This window comes from Molossus molossus, unplaced genomic scaffold (genome assembly GCF_014108415.1).
Source record: "Molossus molossus isolate mMolMol1 unplaced genomic scaffold, mMolMol1.p scaffold_m16_p_3, whole genome shotgun sequence".
Taxonomy (NCBI): domain Eukaryota; kingdom Metazoa; phylum Chordata; class Mammalia; order Chiroptera; family Molossidae; genus Molossus; species Molossus molossus.
The window spans coordinates 43,099,172-43,116,075 of NW_023425366.1; the positions used below are offsets into that span (position 1 = coordinate 43,099,172).

Genomic DNA, 16,904 nt, shown 5'->3' on the forward strand with positions numbered 1-16,904 from the left:
CCCCCTCTCTCCCTCTCACTCTATCTGAAGATAAATGCAAAAAAAAAAAAAAATTCCTCAGGTGAGGATAAAAGAAAGGAAAAGAAAAGAAAAGAAAAAGCCAGTAAGCACGTGACTGCAGTGTTTTATCCCAGGATAAGTTGCTCAGTATATTTCCCTGGAGTAGGAGTGTTAGACAGGAAATTCAGCAGGCATGGGCCCCCCAAAACTGGCTGAGGAGAAGTACCCAGAAAAAGACAAAGACCACATGATTTCACTTATATGTGGAACCTAAAGAACAAAATAAATAAATAAAATTGAAACAGACTCATAGACACAGAGAACATACTGATGGTTGTCAGAGGGGAGGGGAGCTGGGGGACCAGGTGAAAAGGGTGAAGGGATTAAGAACTACAAATTGCTAGTTACAAAATAGTCATGGGATGTAAAGTACAGTATAAGGAATATAGGCAATAATATTATAGTAACTATGTATGGTGTCAGGTGGGTACTGGAAATATTAGGGGAAATACTTTGTAAAGTATATGATTGGCTGACTACTATGCTGCCTGAAACTAATACAAAATAATATTGAATGTAAACTGTAATTGAAAAATAAAATGTAAAGTTCTTTTCAAAAACAAAAAAAGCAGCAACTGGAAGACATGCTTTAGACACACCTTGTCCAGCCACACATCCTGCCCTTCCCTCACAATAACCAGAATGACAGACAAACAGAGATCCTCAAAGACTCATCTGAAGAGACATCCAGGAATGACTTTAAGAAAAGCCAACACCCTGAAAGGGAAATGCCAAATGCAATAAACAGACAACTGATACTTGAAGAACAAATTTTAAAGTGGTAACAGATGAAGAATTTAAAATCTATGTGATTGATATTCTCAGAGATGTATTAGTCCATCATACCCATAAAACAATAATTGTTGCAACAAGAGGAAACAGCCAGATTCATTGGAAGTAAAAATGGTATCAACCAATAAAACTCAATAGCTGGATTAATTACTGTTGGAAGACAATTCTCCTTTAGTCTCTTGCATTTCTGTACATCTTGCACAGTGACGCACTAACTCCCCTTGTTTTACACTATCTTTTCAAGGATGTTTATTTAGTAAATGCCTTGGAAAATAGAGACAGCGTCTCCCTCCAGAGCAAGGCTTGCTTACTATTCAGTATAATGAAAATGTTTCCCTCTGGAGCAAAGGGCAGACATGCTTATAAAAAGACTCAGAATCCCTAAGCTCAGGGTTCCTCTTCTGTCACACAGCTTCCTGTATGTGCAGATAAGATCTGTCCCTTTTTGTATCTCCCTGTGGGAATTAGGACTCAAGAAACCAACACAAATGCTGATACTCTGGCTACTGGCATTGTGTGAGTAATAAACTGTCTTTGTCTCTGACCCAGGAGTCTCATGTCATCTTCTAGTGTCCATAAAACTCTGGCAGGCTAACTCACAGATAGAGGAGAATCTCAGATCCTTTACGGTTCTTAATTATTTTAATGGTAATACCGAGAGCCTAAAATAATGAACTGAAAGATCAAGTCAAGATATTCTCCCAGAATTCACCTCCAAAATAAATACGGGGTATGAGAGATATTTAAGAAACATTCATGATAGAGCCAGAGACTCTAATATGAAATAGGAATTCTGAATGAACAGAGAGAATAGAAATAAGTAAATAATCAAGAAAAATAGAAAAAAAAATTCTCAAACCCGAAGAAAGATTTAGATGGAAAAGGCCATAACATATCAATGAATTACTCCATACATTACTTAATTACGAAGAGAAAAGGCTGCATCTACAGTGGCGAAAGGTGGCAGAAACCACCTTAACCAAGCAATCAATAACACTTAACTAACATCATTCATAATGGAACAAACGAATTCATGTGCTTTCTGACACTATGCACTAAGAAGAGCAAAATATCACTTCGATAATTTTCTTGCCAAAAGGTTTACTCTTAATCTAGAGATATGGAAACAATCAGACAAATCCAATTTGAAAGACATTTATAAAACAACTGGCCTGGACTCTTCCTTCAACAATATCAGTGACATGAAAGACAAAACAAAACAAACAAACTAAAAAGACTGCTGTTGTAAATAAAAGGAAATAAACAGAACAACTAAATACAGTCCATAACCCTTAACTGGATCACTTGATTTAAAAAAAAAAAAAAAAAGCTATAAAGGAGATTATTGGAACAATTGTGGAAATTGTAATATAGACTATTAAATAATAGCATTGTATCAAATTGCATTGAATCATATTTAATCAAAGATTTTTTGGTGCAATAATTATTTAGAGATTGTGTAGGAAAATATCCTTGTTCACAGGAAAAATATGCTGAAGTAATTAGGATAAAGTGTTATATTGTCTGCAACTTATCCTTAAATGGTTTACATATAAAAATTATGCATGATCAATATAACATACATATGAAACCTATATACAATATATACACACACAAATACATGCGAGAGACAGAGGCAGAGACTAAAATGTAAAAAATATGGCTAAATATTAACAGTTGGTGAAACTAGAGTATCTGGGTGTCCACTGTATTATTCTTGAAAGTTTCTGTAGGTTTACTAATTTTCAAAATAAAAAGTGCCAATCAAATGCCAAGAAAAGATTAATATAAAAAGAACCTATCCCTAGACATATTTAGGAGTCTTCTTATAATTCAAAAATTTAAAGATAACATCCTAAACTTTTTTCAGAGAGTTTGTGAGCTGACACAGGTACTAAACTTCAAGTTCAACATCCAAGTGTTTCGTTCTTGTTCACCCACATTAGTAAAGCTAGGTCTAGAAAATGAGGGGAAAGGATATCACTATTACAATCTCAAAGGCATGTTTCAGGAATGCATGAATAGTTATTTAATTTTTAAAAAGCTATAGTGTGACATTTGTCTCATACTATGTATGAATAAAGAATCCTACTTCATGGCAATTCATTTATTGCGTTAGAGCCTGGAACTGATTAACCACGATAAACGAGGACCAACTATGTAGGTAGAATTATTACAGGCAGTAAGTGTAAACAAAATGGTCATGGATTGGATTCTACTGGTGCCTTTGTTGTAAAGGTGTACCTATGCGGCAGGTAGAGAGAGGACTCCAAGAAGGAACATTGCACTACCTTGTGTCCTCCCCTATTCCCATTGGAATAAAACCATTGGGCACTATCGTCCTGACCCCAGGACAGGAGCTACTGTGGCCCCAAAGCCAGGCAAAGCCCACAGAGCAGAGAACTCCATCTGTATGTATCTTCTTTGCTGCCCAAACCATACTCCATTCTCCAAGGTGTCTCAACCCCACAGGAGTGTAGCAGGAGCCATGTATGCTTTCATACGGCTCTATCCCTCAGAGTTCTGAAGAGCAGAGGGTTCTTGGGGGAGCCCCCTCTAGCCTCTCTCTCAGTCCTTGGCCACACTTGCTCAGACTTGCATCCTATGGCTGACCCTACCCAGAGGTATAGGGTAAATGGACTACATTTGCTGCACTCTCCTGGGAAGCACAATGCAAATGCTTTTAAGAGGTCAGCGCCCTCCAACTGTGATGTGGTAATATGCTAAATTATGTGCTTAATTAATTTCCACCCAACAGCATGCCATAAAAATTGGAAAAGCAATTCCATTACCCAGGATCAATGTGCATAAAGCATACTCAGAATGATCAAAAGGTCTCATCAGTGAATTTTCATTTGTGCTTTGGCTAAATATTCAGAGGTTCATTTTTCCTACAGGCTGATGAATGGTGTACAGTTCATCACCACTTAATTGCTTGTCTTTTTCTCCTTGTGTTGCTACCATATGGGCTTGAAATTATAGGGATGAGATTTTTCTAGTTCCTTTCAGATCAGGAACCCAGAGAAAAGCTTCGTGCTAGATTTTACCATGAACAGACATCCTCTTCACAAATTTGTTTCATTTTCTGTTTATTTGTTTTGTTTGTTTTGTTTTAAACATGCAAAAACAATACCACCGGGATACCAGAATTAGAGAAACTGAGCTAAGAGATAACCTGGTCTAGCTACTATCTCATGAATATTCAGTGATATGAGCTGTAACAATTTCCTAACTAGTCTAGACTGTATCTACATAATACAAACAAAATTGGATGAAAGAGTAAAAGAAACAATATACCTACCCTTTTCTCCAGACTACATATTATACAACAGTTTTGTAATTATTTGTATATTTTTAAAATTATCTCTCTCCAGCACTTTCTGCTCCATGAGACAAAGACTATGTCTTTCTTTTACTTTTGTATCTCTAGCATCAAATCCAATACCTGGTACTTAGTTGACCCTCACGAAATATTTGTAAGGGAATGGACTGAATGAGTGAATGAGTGAGTGGCTGACAAAGCCAGGTGTAAAACCCAGTTCTCCGGCCTCAGAGGCCATGCCCCTGGAACCAGGAGAGCCACCTTCCAATGCACAAAAGTTCGAGGCAGAAGACATTAACAGAGGATAACTGGGCCACAGACAATAACTCCCGTTTAATTTTATTTATTTTATTTTATTTTATTTTATTTTATTTTATTTTATTTTATTTTATTTTTTATCCTCACCCGAGGACATTTTTTCAGATAGAGTGGGAGGGAGAGAGAGGAAGAGAGAGAGAGAGAAACATCGACGTGAAAGGGACACATCGAGTGGCCGCCACCCGCTCGGCCAACCAGGGCCGGGGACAAACTTCAACCGAGGTACATGCCCTTAGCGGGAACCGAACCCGGGTCTCTCTGGACCACAGGCCAACGCTCTAACCGCTGAGCCAAACCGGCCACGGCACTCCCGTTTAATTTTATATAAATTATGGCTGAGCCAATCTGGAGATTTGATTCCAGAAAGTGTTTATTTATTTGCTTGAGATTAGTCACAGTAATTCTCAGTGGACTGGCCGTGCGTCACTGTGGACGGCTACCCAGTGCATGGCACTTTGGCTGATGGCACTTCGCGGCCTCGGCGGAGTCAGGCTGGATCTTGAGGCTGGCCTCATTCCTCAGGGAAGGAGGCACTGCAGCAGGTTGGGGAGCCAGGGACGTGGAAGGCAGGCCCACAGTCTCTGCTGCTTCCCACAGGCCAGGAGAGCCAGTGTCGGGATCAGAGAGACCGGCAGGAGGCCCATTCTTCCTGCTGAGTGCCAGGTGCCCCCGGCCCTCTTGCCTGCCCCTGCATCTGAGGACCACAGAGCAGCCTGGTTTCAGAGGCTGAAGCCCCCGTCCCAAGCTAACCTGATCTAGCTCCCTAAGAATGGGTTACAAAGCACCAATGCTCCATCAAAGACAGGACCTTTACGTTTATCTTGATCTTCAAATTGCATCGACCTCAAGCTATCTTTCTCAGAATGTTGTGAAAACATGCTACACACACACACATTTATGTTTATATATCAATTATTTTAATATTCAGAAATTAGTGTTCATGGAGCATTGGATTCAAAACATAGCCAACCTTTGTCAAGACATCTTGGGCATACAACTACATTTATGACTCCTTATCTCCTCTTTACCAATGTCCCTCATCCCTGACCCCACCTCCCTGCCCCTTAGGAAAGGAGCCTGGTGGGGGAACCAAGAGTTTGGATTGCAAAATTGAGGAGAGTGCTGAACCACCTGCTCTAGAAGACTCCTCTTCATCCCCCGTGGATACGCAGCAACATTCCTGGCAGGTTTCCACAGACATTGAGAACACCGAAAGGTAAGTGGGCAGTTACCCTAAATAGACTGCCAATCCTCCTCCACTCAATACTCTTTGGGGCTACGGAGTGTCAAGATTTTCTGTTTCAGAGTCAGAAACAGAGCTTTGGGAAAACCGTCGAGAGAAGTTTAGGGTCCAGACTCCGCGATGGAACTGTAGCAGAGGCTGGCTCCAGGCCGTTGCTCTCCTCGCTCCACCGCGTTGCGTCTCCATGGAAATAAAACAGTGTGCTTACTTGGAAAGGGAGAAGGTTGGATCTACATACCATCACAGCTCCCCCAAGCTGTGCCAACATGCCTCCTCCCATCGGTTCTCGGATTTCAGATGTACGGAATGGCCCGCTTAGCTGCCAGTCAGGGGCTGAGCCTTCTGTCTCCTTCCCAGCCTCTTGCTGGGCTCCCTTCTCTTATTCTCCCAGAATGTAGCTAAAGGCCCCTTAGCGGTCAAAGGCAGTTAATGCATTTGTTTTGGTGAGCTCCCTGTGAGAGGGAGTTCCTTTCATGTGAAGAGATTTTACAGTGATTTTATTTCACTTGAGGAAAGGGTGCAATGATAATGGAGTAAGAAGGGCCATGTCTCATCTGGATGCCAAAGACTGCCATTCTGTGAGGCAGAAGGACAAGTTCCTTGTTTATTGGCCTTCACACTGATATCTTGTCCTTTGCTGCTAATGTCCCCAGCGCCTGTGCAAAGCAGCCGAATGAATGCTGGGCATTCCCACGGAGTGCTCTGTGTGTGTGTGTGTGTGGGGGGGGGGGTCGGGAGGGCGGTTGAATCATTGACAAGAAACATTTTATTTTTTAATTTTTGGAAATGTAACACACAAGGGCATTTATAGCCATTGTGGTTCTGCTTTCAGATTGTAATATAATTCTAAAGCTAATTGCCGAATTTCTGTGTTTATAGAAAATTGAAGCATGTGGTAATTATGTGCTATTAATAAAACTTGGATTTTGTATAAGCTTGGAAATCCAACAATTCAAACAATAAAGCTGTTTGGCACAGTTTGCTAGAACTATAGACACATGATGAGGGAGTGATTTATCTTAATTTTAAAAATGGAAACTGCTTTGCTCCATTCCCAGGAAGAACTATCTGCCAGGCGCCCTGGCCAGGGCATAATCCATCAGCAAAGCCCTTCCTTTTCAGAAGCCTTGCAGAGCAGCCACGGCCAGCCCCATGCTCGCACAAAGCAAGCTGGAGCTGGCAGTAAGAATAGGAGAGCGTGGCCTACAGGGCTGGCCGTGTTTCAGTTCCTCCCCAAAGCCTGGACTCAGACTGAGGGAGCTGGGAATGGCTGAGAGATGTAGGCACACAGACCTGTCTGGGAGGGTGGCTTCCTCAGCTCCCCTGTGTTTCTGCCCTAAGAGATCGGTGGCTCTCTAACTGGGCTGCACATTAAAATCACCAAGAAGACTTTTTAAAAACACTGATGACCGAACCCCACCATCAGCCAACCAGATCAGGCTCTCTCGGAGCAGGGCGGGGCATGAGGTGACTCTCCCATGCAGGGCCAAGCCTGAGAGCTGGTGCTCTCCAAGGAGACCCTGCCTCAGTGTCTCCTACTGCGTTACCAGCCCTTCCCCACCTCGTGCCTGCTCACCACCACCCATCCCCTCTACCCTTGGGTTTCACAGGAAAACAAGGTACCCTGTACTTCTGGATGCAGGGTCCCGTCCTCCTCCTCCCTCTCCCCTCCTTCTCTTCCTAGACATACCCTTGGGGGCTGATCAGCATGCAGCACCACAAAGACGCATCCGTACACCTGTGACTCAGGACCAGAGGCTCTTCTCTGATCTCAGCCAGGTCCGTCTGAGGGCGGAGACCAGGGCTCCCACGGCAGGATGCCCTAGGGACATCTGTGCCAGAGAGGTTCTCTTTCCTCCCAGAGCCAACCCATCTCAGATTCTTTTTCTTATAAAAGCAAAATCAATTCAGTATTGGCCCGTTGTAAACCAGGACTCGTACAGTTAAGCACAGACCTTGTCCTTCCATTGTCTCATAGAACAGAGATTGCATTGCCAAGATTTACAGCTGATGACTTTTTCTTTCTCTCCATTTTACAGAGACATGCGAGAAATGAAAAACCTTTTAAGCAAACTCAGGGAAACTATGCCTTTACCACTGAAAAATCAAGGTGAGTCATGTCATTTCCTTTTGAGGTGGAGGATGTTTTTTAACATGAGAACCTTGGAAGTTGTTTCTAGAGAAATTAAAGCAATTTTGCTTTGTTTTGTTTTGTTTTTACACAAACAACAGAAAGCACTGAGCGTCCATGAGTTTTTCCTCAGAAATGAGGATGAGAATGAAATCCCTCAGGTAAACAGTTTGCCCTGAGGATTGCCCAGGTGTACCCTGACCTCAAGGTAGACCACCCTCCGCTGACCCTGCGCCAGGAACACTGAGTCATTGCCCGAGCTGGAGCTGGGGGAAGCTCTGGGCCAGGAAGGGCTGAGGGCTTGGCCTTTGCCTTGAAGAAGTTTACAGCCCCGTGGAGAACACTCCAAGGGAAGATCGCTGCCACCCCGACGTTTAATTATCTAACGAAGTGATCGTAATAATTAACGTATATTTAGAATGAAGAGTGTGCCATGACCATTCAGCACCCAACTAACACATGGCGTTTATACCACCAAGCAATTCTTGGACGCCAGCTGGATGTCCTACAATTCAACTGAATTCTGACACTACCTGGATATAAAACCAGACCCCACAGATGAAGGGCTTCGTCCTAAAGACTGCCCCTCCTGCCCCCCCCAACACACACTGCGGCCGCCGATGGCAATGTAAGGGTTGTCACCTGTGCTTCTGACCACTGGCTATAGATTGGAGGTTCCAACGACACCCCTTCATGGGTTTGATTAATTTGCTAGCGTGGCTCACAGAACTCAGAGGAAACTTTCACTTATTAGATCACTGGTTTATTATGAGAGGAATAGCCAGGTAGACGAGATGCACAGGACAAGGTGTAGGGGGAAAGGGCTCGGGGCTTCAATCTCTCAGCAGGTGCACCACTCTCTCCAAATCTCCACATGTTCACCAACCTGGAAGCGCTCACAACCTTGCGGGGTTTTATGGAGGCTTCATTAATGGCGTGATTAATTAAATTGTTGGTCATCAGTTACTGAAATCAATCTCCAGCCTCTCTCCTCTCCCAGGAGGTTAGGAGATAAGACTAAAAGTTCCAAACCTCTAATCACATGGCTGGTTCTCCAGGCAACCAGCCCCCATCCTTAGGTGTTTCCCAAAAGCCAATTCATTAACATAACAAAAGGTACCTTTATAGCTCTCATCTCAGGAAATTCCAAGGGCTTTAGGAAGAAAACCAAATATATATTTATTATAAATCACAATATCACAACTACTATCCTAAATACTATAGATTATTACTCTTTTAACTGATTTAATTCTAATAACATCTTTGAGAGAAATGCTACTAATGTTTCTAACTTGATCAAGGTCACACAGACTATAAGTAGAAAGTCCGGGAGGTGACTTCAGGCAGTCTTTCTCCAGAACTCTCCTGTGGGAGGATACAGCCTAACACAGAAAGGGAAAGGGATATTCCATGAGGGAGGGACCGCTGTAAGCTTTTATTAACTATTGTATCCGCAGTACCTAGAGCAACCCTGGAACGTAGCAGAGTAACACTGGCCATGAACCACGGATGTTTGTTAAATCTACACCCAACTTTGCAGCCCCAGGGTCTGAAGCTGTGTACAAAGGACTAATAAGTAATTTCACTAAGCATATATGGACAGAGCAGCCTTAAATGAAGCATCAGCTTCAGAGACTGGGAACAGAGGTGGGAAAGGATCTTTAGAGGTAAGAAAGGAATCCTTGTGTTTCTGTTATCGGCTGGGGGAGCTCCACGTTTCCCCTGGTTGCTGGTGGGAGTAGGCTTCTTGCAATGTCCCGGGAAAAGGAATTTTCTGAGACTTGCACTAGAGGTTGAGATATTGTAGAAAGCTTTATTTCTGTGGACTCATACCCCTGAGCTTCCAAGGCCCCATTTCCCTTTGTCCTAGCAAGGAAGAAGTCCCATTTGGCTTTCAGTGGGGCCATGGTCAAAGCCAGTGTGCAGAGTTTTTGTTCCATGTCTGCACGGTCCAACACAGCACCGAACTACCTTAATTTGTGTTTCCAGTTGCAGTCCATTAGTCTCTTGTGTATGGGGTCTACATGCCCATGGACCATGCAGCTATGGAGGGAACATGGGCAGGAGCAAAGCTAAAGGAATCAGAGAGCCAAGAGCACCAAGAGCCACACAAGAAAGATTCTTTGTCTAGGAAACTATGTATTCCCAAATTTTCATGGGCTTTTAGTGGCCCTGCCCACTCTGGCCAATGATCTCTGTACCCAGGTTTGAATGACCGGCTCCTTCCCTATGTCACCCCAACTTCACTGCACTTGCATCCATTTTCCCCTTTGTCCTGTCCCTTCCCCCAGTAATCTGTGGGGAACAGCCAGTGGTTCCCTGGGGGGGGGGGGGTGACATTACAGCTTCCTAGTGAAGCTGCCCAAATGGCATGCCCGCAATGTCTGGCTCTCCCCTTTGCTCCTTTCCTGTTATTAATATCTAGCTAATTAAATGGTATCATTTCCACTGAGCAGAGCTGGGCAGGAGGGAGCGCAGGCTGCTGCCTGCCCCTACGCGAGGGAGAGGACGTGGCAGCAGAGATGGAGGGCCTCAGGGAGCAGCGTGGCAGAAGGTGGAGAGGTGGACGTGAGAACACCAGACGAAGAGGCTGAGGAGAGTGTGGCCTCAGCCACATGGGAAGGAGGCGGGCGTCAGAAAATAAGAGGCAGGGGATGCGGCGTGTCGCGTAACTCAGAGCAACCCCCGAAGAGCCTGGTGACCAAGGCGAACTAGCTTGAGCCATGGGTGCGGTGTCGGGCGACCTGGTGGTCAGTGAAGAAGGCAGTGTTTTACCACAACATGTGACCACAGCATGCGAGCTTGCTGCTAGAAATAAGCGTGGTGGTTGGGAACAGGGACCTTGGGTTTGAACACTGGCTCTGCCACTGACCAGCTTTATCACCTGGAACAAGTTATTTAACTTCTGGAAATTTCCATTTCCTCATCCCTGAAAAAGAGATAATAGTATCCCGTAGTTCAGAGTTGTGGTGAGGATTAAATGATGCAATGCATGCCATAGACCTATTACCGACCTTGCAGAGAGCAAGCATTCACAAATGCTTCATTAGACTGTGGTTGTGAATGTTATTGTTATTATTTACTGGCTGGCCCACCGACTCAGCTCAGGAAAACTCGAAATCATCATCAAAGAGAACAATCCCTGCTACCAAGACAATATGTAGTATCCATGAAAGGTTGACCCTGGAGTTCTGAACACTGACCCCCAGACTTTGGATTTGGGTTCATGTCTGAAGCTATCATCAGCTTCCTAATGTGTTTGGCAAATGTACCCCCATCAGCAACACATGGGCCCCTGGCTGTACTTCCCGTCCAGCTGCCCAGGAGGATGCCTGCCCGGTGCCCCAGCCTGAATGTCACTTGGAGCATGGAGCCTCTCTCCTAAACCAAACCATCTCAAGCATTCCTCTACGTTTGACGAAAATTCACCCAACAGTTTTGAACCATGTATTAGTGGAAAAACAGAAATTTTCTTTTACTTAGGATGCTTTTATCATCATAAAAAGGGTAATATAAGCCCTGGCTGGTTTAGCCCGGCGGTTAGAGCATCAGCTTGTGGACCAAAGTGTCACAGGTTTGACTCCCAGTGAAGGGCATATACCTGGATTGCAGGTTCGATCCCCGGCCCTGGTCAGGGTCGTGCAGGAGGCAACCAATCGAAGTGTGGGTGTCTCTATCCCCCACTCCCTCCTTTCCACTTTATCTAAAAGATGAATGAAAACATATCCCTGGGTGAGAATTAACAACAACAACAAAGTATAATATAAATATTTCTGTGTAGCTTTATATCACATTTATACACAGAAAAATAATTTGATTTTAAAAATAACACTAATTAGCCCTGGCCAGTTTGGCTCAGCGGCTGGAGCCTCAGCCTACGGTCCAGAGAGACCCAGGTTCGGTTCCTGCTAAGGGCACATACCTTGGTTGCGGTTTGTCCCCGGCCCTGGTTGGGTCATGCGGGAGGCAGCCACTCGATGTGTCCCTTTTGGGTCGATGTTTTTCTCTCTCTCTCTCTCTTCCTCTCTCTCCCTCCCACTGTACCTGAACAACAACAAAAAAAAAAATGGAAAAATGACCTTGGGTGAGGATAAAAAAAATAATAATAACACTAATTAAAGATAGATACTGTCAGTAAAAACATGAATGAAAAGGGAATAACACCCAAGACTTGAACCCTGAATCCATTTGGGGAAGTAACAGGAAAAAGCTGGGTGAGGCAAGGACTTTAGGAGGGAGTGATTCAGTAGGATTTTAAAGTAATAAAACAATGTTTGAGGTGAAGTCTTGTGGGTAATTCAAGTTTCTTCGCTTGGGGAGAAATGGGAACCCTTAGCATATGAAGATATGTCTCTGTTCTCTTCATGTTTAGTGGACACTCACAGCATGATGTCACGGTGAGCTGGCCAGTGGACAAGGGGGGATGTGAGTCTGGACAAGGGTCCGAGAAGGTCCAAGGGAAGGAGAGCAAGTCTCTGGAGCTGGGTTCGTTTTTGAGCAGATCAAGCTCCCCTGTAATGAACAACCCAGCCAGATTCCTTTCTCTGCCTCCTACAGTGAGCGAGACCTCAGGGGCTTCCCGCAACCTTCCCGGAGTTCTTCCCAGGTGCCGTGTTTCTTACACAGGCCTAGGTTCATCTATGCAGGAAAGGTCGGGGAGAAATACAGAAAAGTTTATTCCAGCTCTTTTCTATAGAACCTTATGTCAAAACCATACTAACTGAAAGACAGAAAGACATCTGTTTTCTCTCTGGCTTTTTATTTTCCTTCTCTTCTTAGTCTATTTATGCGTGTGCTTGAAGCAGAGAGAAGAAAGGGCAAAGATGCTATTCCTGGTCCCCCTTTTTCCTTCCTCAAAGCCTGACTGTGGGACAATCCTGCCAGGCAAGCGTGGGGGGAGCCTCCATTGGAAACGCTCAGCTCCAGCCTAGTCCTCAAATCAGAAACTGTTCCGCATTGATCTTGGCATTTAAAGACTTCATCAGATCCTGCCCCCACCCCTTCCTACCACAATCAAAACTGGAGTTGACAACAGTTCACTTTAAATCGATTTTCAGTGGCAAATAGAGGAAGGTGGCCAAGAGCAGGACTTTTAATGGTTAGTGATGATGCCTTATTTTAGACAGGACCTTTCTTTTCCACCCTTCCAGGTTAAGACTGGAGACAAAGAGGTGCACAAAAACAGAATGAGCTGCCCGGTTCCTCCAGACAATGTCCGATCTCCTGGCTGTCAGCCTACTGTTCCCGCCACTGCTTCAGGGCCCCTCCTGTCCTACATTCTGGGTCACTGGCAGGGCTGCAGGGAGCTTCATTAATTACGATAGTCTTGCTGTGGCAAATGGATTACAAATGGAAACACCTGTGGAGAGCCCGCAATGTTACTGACAAAGACGAAAAGGAGATTGGAAAGTGAAGGACAAGTATCTTCTAAACGCACGCAGTAATCAGACAAAACAAATTGGTAGAAATAAATTTAGCCTGAAAGACACTTTCACCTTTTCTGAAATTCTGACTTAATAAATGCTGTGGGGTGTGTCAGTACATTCACTCTTGCCTGGAATTTGGTTGTTAACACCATGTATTAGAATAAGTCTGGAATAAATCAGTCAGGAGTCAGATCTGTTCTACAATGATCTCCTCCTGTGGACAGTCCTACTGCAGACTAAACTGGGTCTAGGAACAGCTCCCCAGACTCACACCCCTGATCTACTCTCATCTGGACCCTCATATCCAGCACCAGCCAAACTATGTCAGGAAGAGAGTTTGATATCTGGCTGAAGAACCCTGGGCAGTTAGTTATGCCACCTGCTAGCCTGGAGATGACCTTGTAGGTCCTTCCCCCAGGGCCTATATAAAAATTTTCTGTGCTTCAAGTTGGTTCCCTAATGCTACTCTGGGCAGTTTTACTGGTAGCCCATATCCTTTGTAATCTCTGCAACATTTTGTCCAGGATTCGGTGTGACATAGATAATCCCTCTCTGTCCTCCAGTCTGATGCACACATCACTGACCACACATGAATTTCTTAGTGGATTACTGATCATGTTGACCCCCTGCTCACAACGTTAAATGCCTGCTCATTATCTACCTTTGTCCCCACCATCATGCAGCACGTGATGGGCACCTATGATGTGTCCAGTGCTGTGCTAGGTGATGAAGATGTCTCTACCCTTAGAGGCTCTCCCTCTCAACAGAACAGATTGGATGAGAATCACTTGAGAAGTTTTTTCAAGTGACGTATGCCTCCTGTCACAGAAATTGTGATGGAGTCTTCACGGTATAGCATATAAATTCTGGAAACAACACACACACACACACACACACACACACACACACACACAGTTGGAAAGACAAAGCATGGAGTGTGATGCTATAGACACAGGTTGTTATGAGTGCATATTGTATTCTCACCTAGCCAGATTGGGGGGGGGGGGAATATTGAGCATCACTTTTTGGAAATTATCTGAATTGAGATTTCTTAGGATGAATCAGAATTAGCCAAAGAAAGAGATAGGAAAAAAGAGGGTCTTGGCAGAAGATCCTGGATATGTGAAGGCATTTAGGGAGATGAATGGGTGGGGCATTTTGATGAACTACAAGCACTTTATTCGACAGGAAAGTGGTTAGAAAAGAGGCTTGAAGAAGACTAGAGAGATAGGTGGGCCTATATCAGTAAGGTCCTTTTAAGCTATATTACGAGGTTTGGACTTTATCCTGAAGCCATTGCAGGGATTTAGTTAGGAGGCAGGTGCTATAATTTAGATCTTAAATGTTTAAATTCTGGCCCTGGCCAGTTTGCTCAGTGGTTAGAGCATCGGCCTGTGGTCGAGAGAGACCCGGGTTCAGTTCCCATTAATGGCGCGTGCCTCGGTTGCAGTATGTCCCCGGCCCTGGCCGGTCGTGTGGGTGGCAGCCACTCGATATGTCCCTTTCACGTTGATGTTTCTCTTTCTCTTCCTCCTACTCTATCTGAACAAAAAATGGAAAAATTTTCTCGGGTGAGGATTAAAAAGAAAAAGAAAATAAAAATGTTTAAATTCTAACCTAATGTCCGGGGGTTTGGAGAACATGATCAGACCGATTAGATGGGCTGCATAAAGGAGAAGGCAGAATGAAGGATGAAACCCAAGTCCAGACTTGGGACACACAGTGGGTGATGGTGTCGCTCACTAAGAGGGAACAGAGGAGGAGCAGTAGAGACAGAGGCAATTGAAATTTTGGACACAGGGAACTAACTCCAAGAGCAGTTCCCAGTGGGTAAGAGCGGGTATCAGTCTTATGCTGAGGTGAGACATGTACACTGGAAGCACCGGGAATACGAATTTAAGCATCCTCAGCATATGGTATTTGCAGCTCTAAGAATGTTTGAGACCACCCAAGAAAAATGAGCCTAGAGAGAGTTCTGGAAGACATTCCCTGAGGGGAAAGGAGCAGTTTACAAAGGGGACCAAGAAGAAAATCCGAAGAGTCTTGTGAGATACATCAAAGAAAGTCGCAGGGTAGTTAAGCTAGATAAGAACTGAAAGTGGTCCTGGTCGGTTTCATGGGTTCGATTCTAGGCAAGGGCACCCACCTCGGTTGTGTTCATCCCCGGTCCTGGTTGGGTCGTGCGCGAGGCAACCAGTCGATGGAGCTCTGTCACATCGATGTTTCTCTCTGTTTCTCTCTCCCTCCCTCCCACTCTATCTGATGATAAAATGAAATAATATCCTCTGGTGAGAAATTTAAAAAAAGGAAGAACTGAAAGTGTCTACAGGCTTTAGCAACAAGGTGGTCCCTGGTGGTGTTGGCAGAAGCAGCGTACTTGGGATTCGGGCAGGCAGCCTGGGTGGGGGGTGCAGCACTGGGGCACAGGGCACGGCCTGAACACTCTATGGAGAGTATGTGCCCAGGGCTCTGGCCTTGGCCCCGGATGGAACGGAAGCATGAGGACTGCAGACGCAGGAGCCATCAGGAAAGACTTTGCAAGAAGAACATTTGTCAGGTAATCCTGAAGAGGGGTTGGCATTTCCTTGGAAAAAGAAGTAGAATTATAAAGGCAGGGAGGCAGGGGGAGGTTGGCCTTGGTAGGGGATTCTGAGTAGTTCTGTTTTGTGCTCTCCACTCCATCAGGTGCCCTTCATTCCAGCCAGGCTGGCCTGCTTATTTGGTCCCACATTCAGGCTTTGTTCACGTTGCTCCCTCCATCCAGAACGCCAATCCACCCCCTACTTTCCCAAATGCTCAAGTCCCCCTCATCCCTGTGGCCCACCGTGAATACCAAGACCTCCGTGGGTTCTTGAATGTCTTCTTCCTTCTCCTCCACTTGGGAGTAACTTGCCCCCTTGGATTTCTCATAACATTGCATTTGCATCTCTCCTGCAGCATTGCTGTTGAAGCCTCATAGTTACTCGAGGAAAGATCCCTGAGGCCAAGGGCCATGTTTCTCTTAGGACCCATCTATACCTGGGACAAAGCTTTGGACTTAGCAGGTCTTGGCTAATTCGATGGTTCTCAAAGCACAGCCCCAGGACCAGCAGCATCAGCAGGTCTGAGGACTTGTAAGAAATGCAAATTCTCTGGCCCTCCCACACACCTGCTAATCCAGAGCCCGTGGAGGTGAGGCCAGCAATCTGTTATAACAAGCCCCCAGAGGATGCTGAGGCTAATGCTGGGTTAGCTGAAGGTCTCTTTCTTTCCTGGAATAGAAATTTGCTGTTATAAGTACTTCTTTTGACTTTATCTGAGAACAGAGTTTTAAACAAGGTTTATTATTTGAAAACTTCATTTTGTTCCTTGATACTCACCTGAGGATACGTGTATTGACTTTAGGGAGAGAGGAAGGGAGAGAGAAACATCAGTGTGAGAGAGAAACACTGACTTGTTGCCTCCTATACGCATTCTGACTGGGGCTCCAACCCGAAACCTAGGTATGTGTCCCGACCTGGAATCAAACCTATAAACTTTTGGTGTGTGGATGGCACTCCAACCAAATGAGCCACCTGGCCAGGGCTCATTTTTATGTCTTCCTATTTCTTGTCATATCATTTGGGTAAGAAA

General features: G+C 44.7%; 1 protein-coding gene across 2 annotated transcripts in view; it reads left to right on the forward strand.

Moving 5' to 3' along the window:
* The window catches only part of LOC118642523 (regulator of G protein signaling 7 binding protein), a 90,543-nt gene that overhangs the window by 68,417 nt on the left and 5,222 nt on the right, over positions 1–16,904 (forward strand). The window contains exons 4-5 of one of the 2 annotated variants that reach the window (XM_036280354.1): positions 5,561–5,708; positions 7,775–7,845. In XM_036280354.1, coding sequence (XP_036136247.1) covers positions 5,561–5,708; positions 7,775–7,845 — 219 coding nt within the window. Of the gene's footprint in view, positions 1–5,560; positions 5,709–7,774; positions 7,850–16,904 lie in introns of those variants that run through there. The other variant, XM_036280356.1, reaches the window with a different exon arrangement.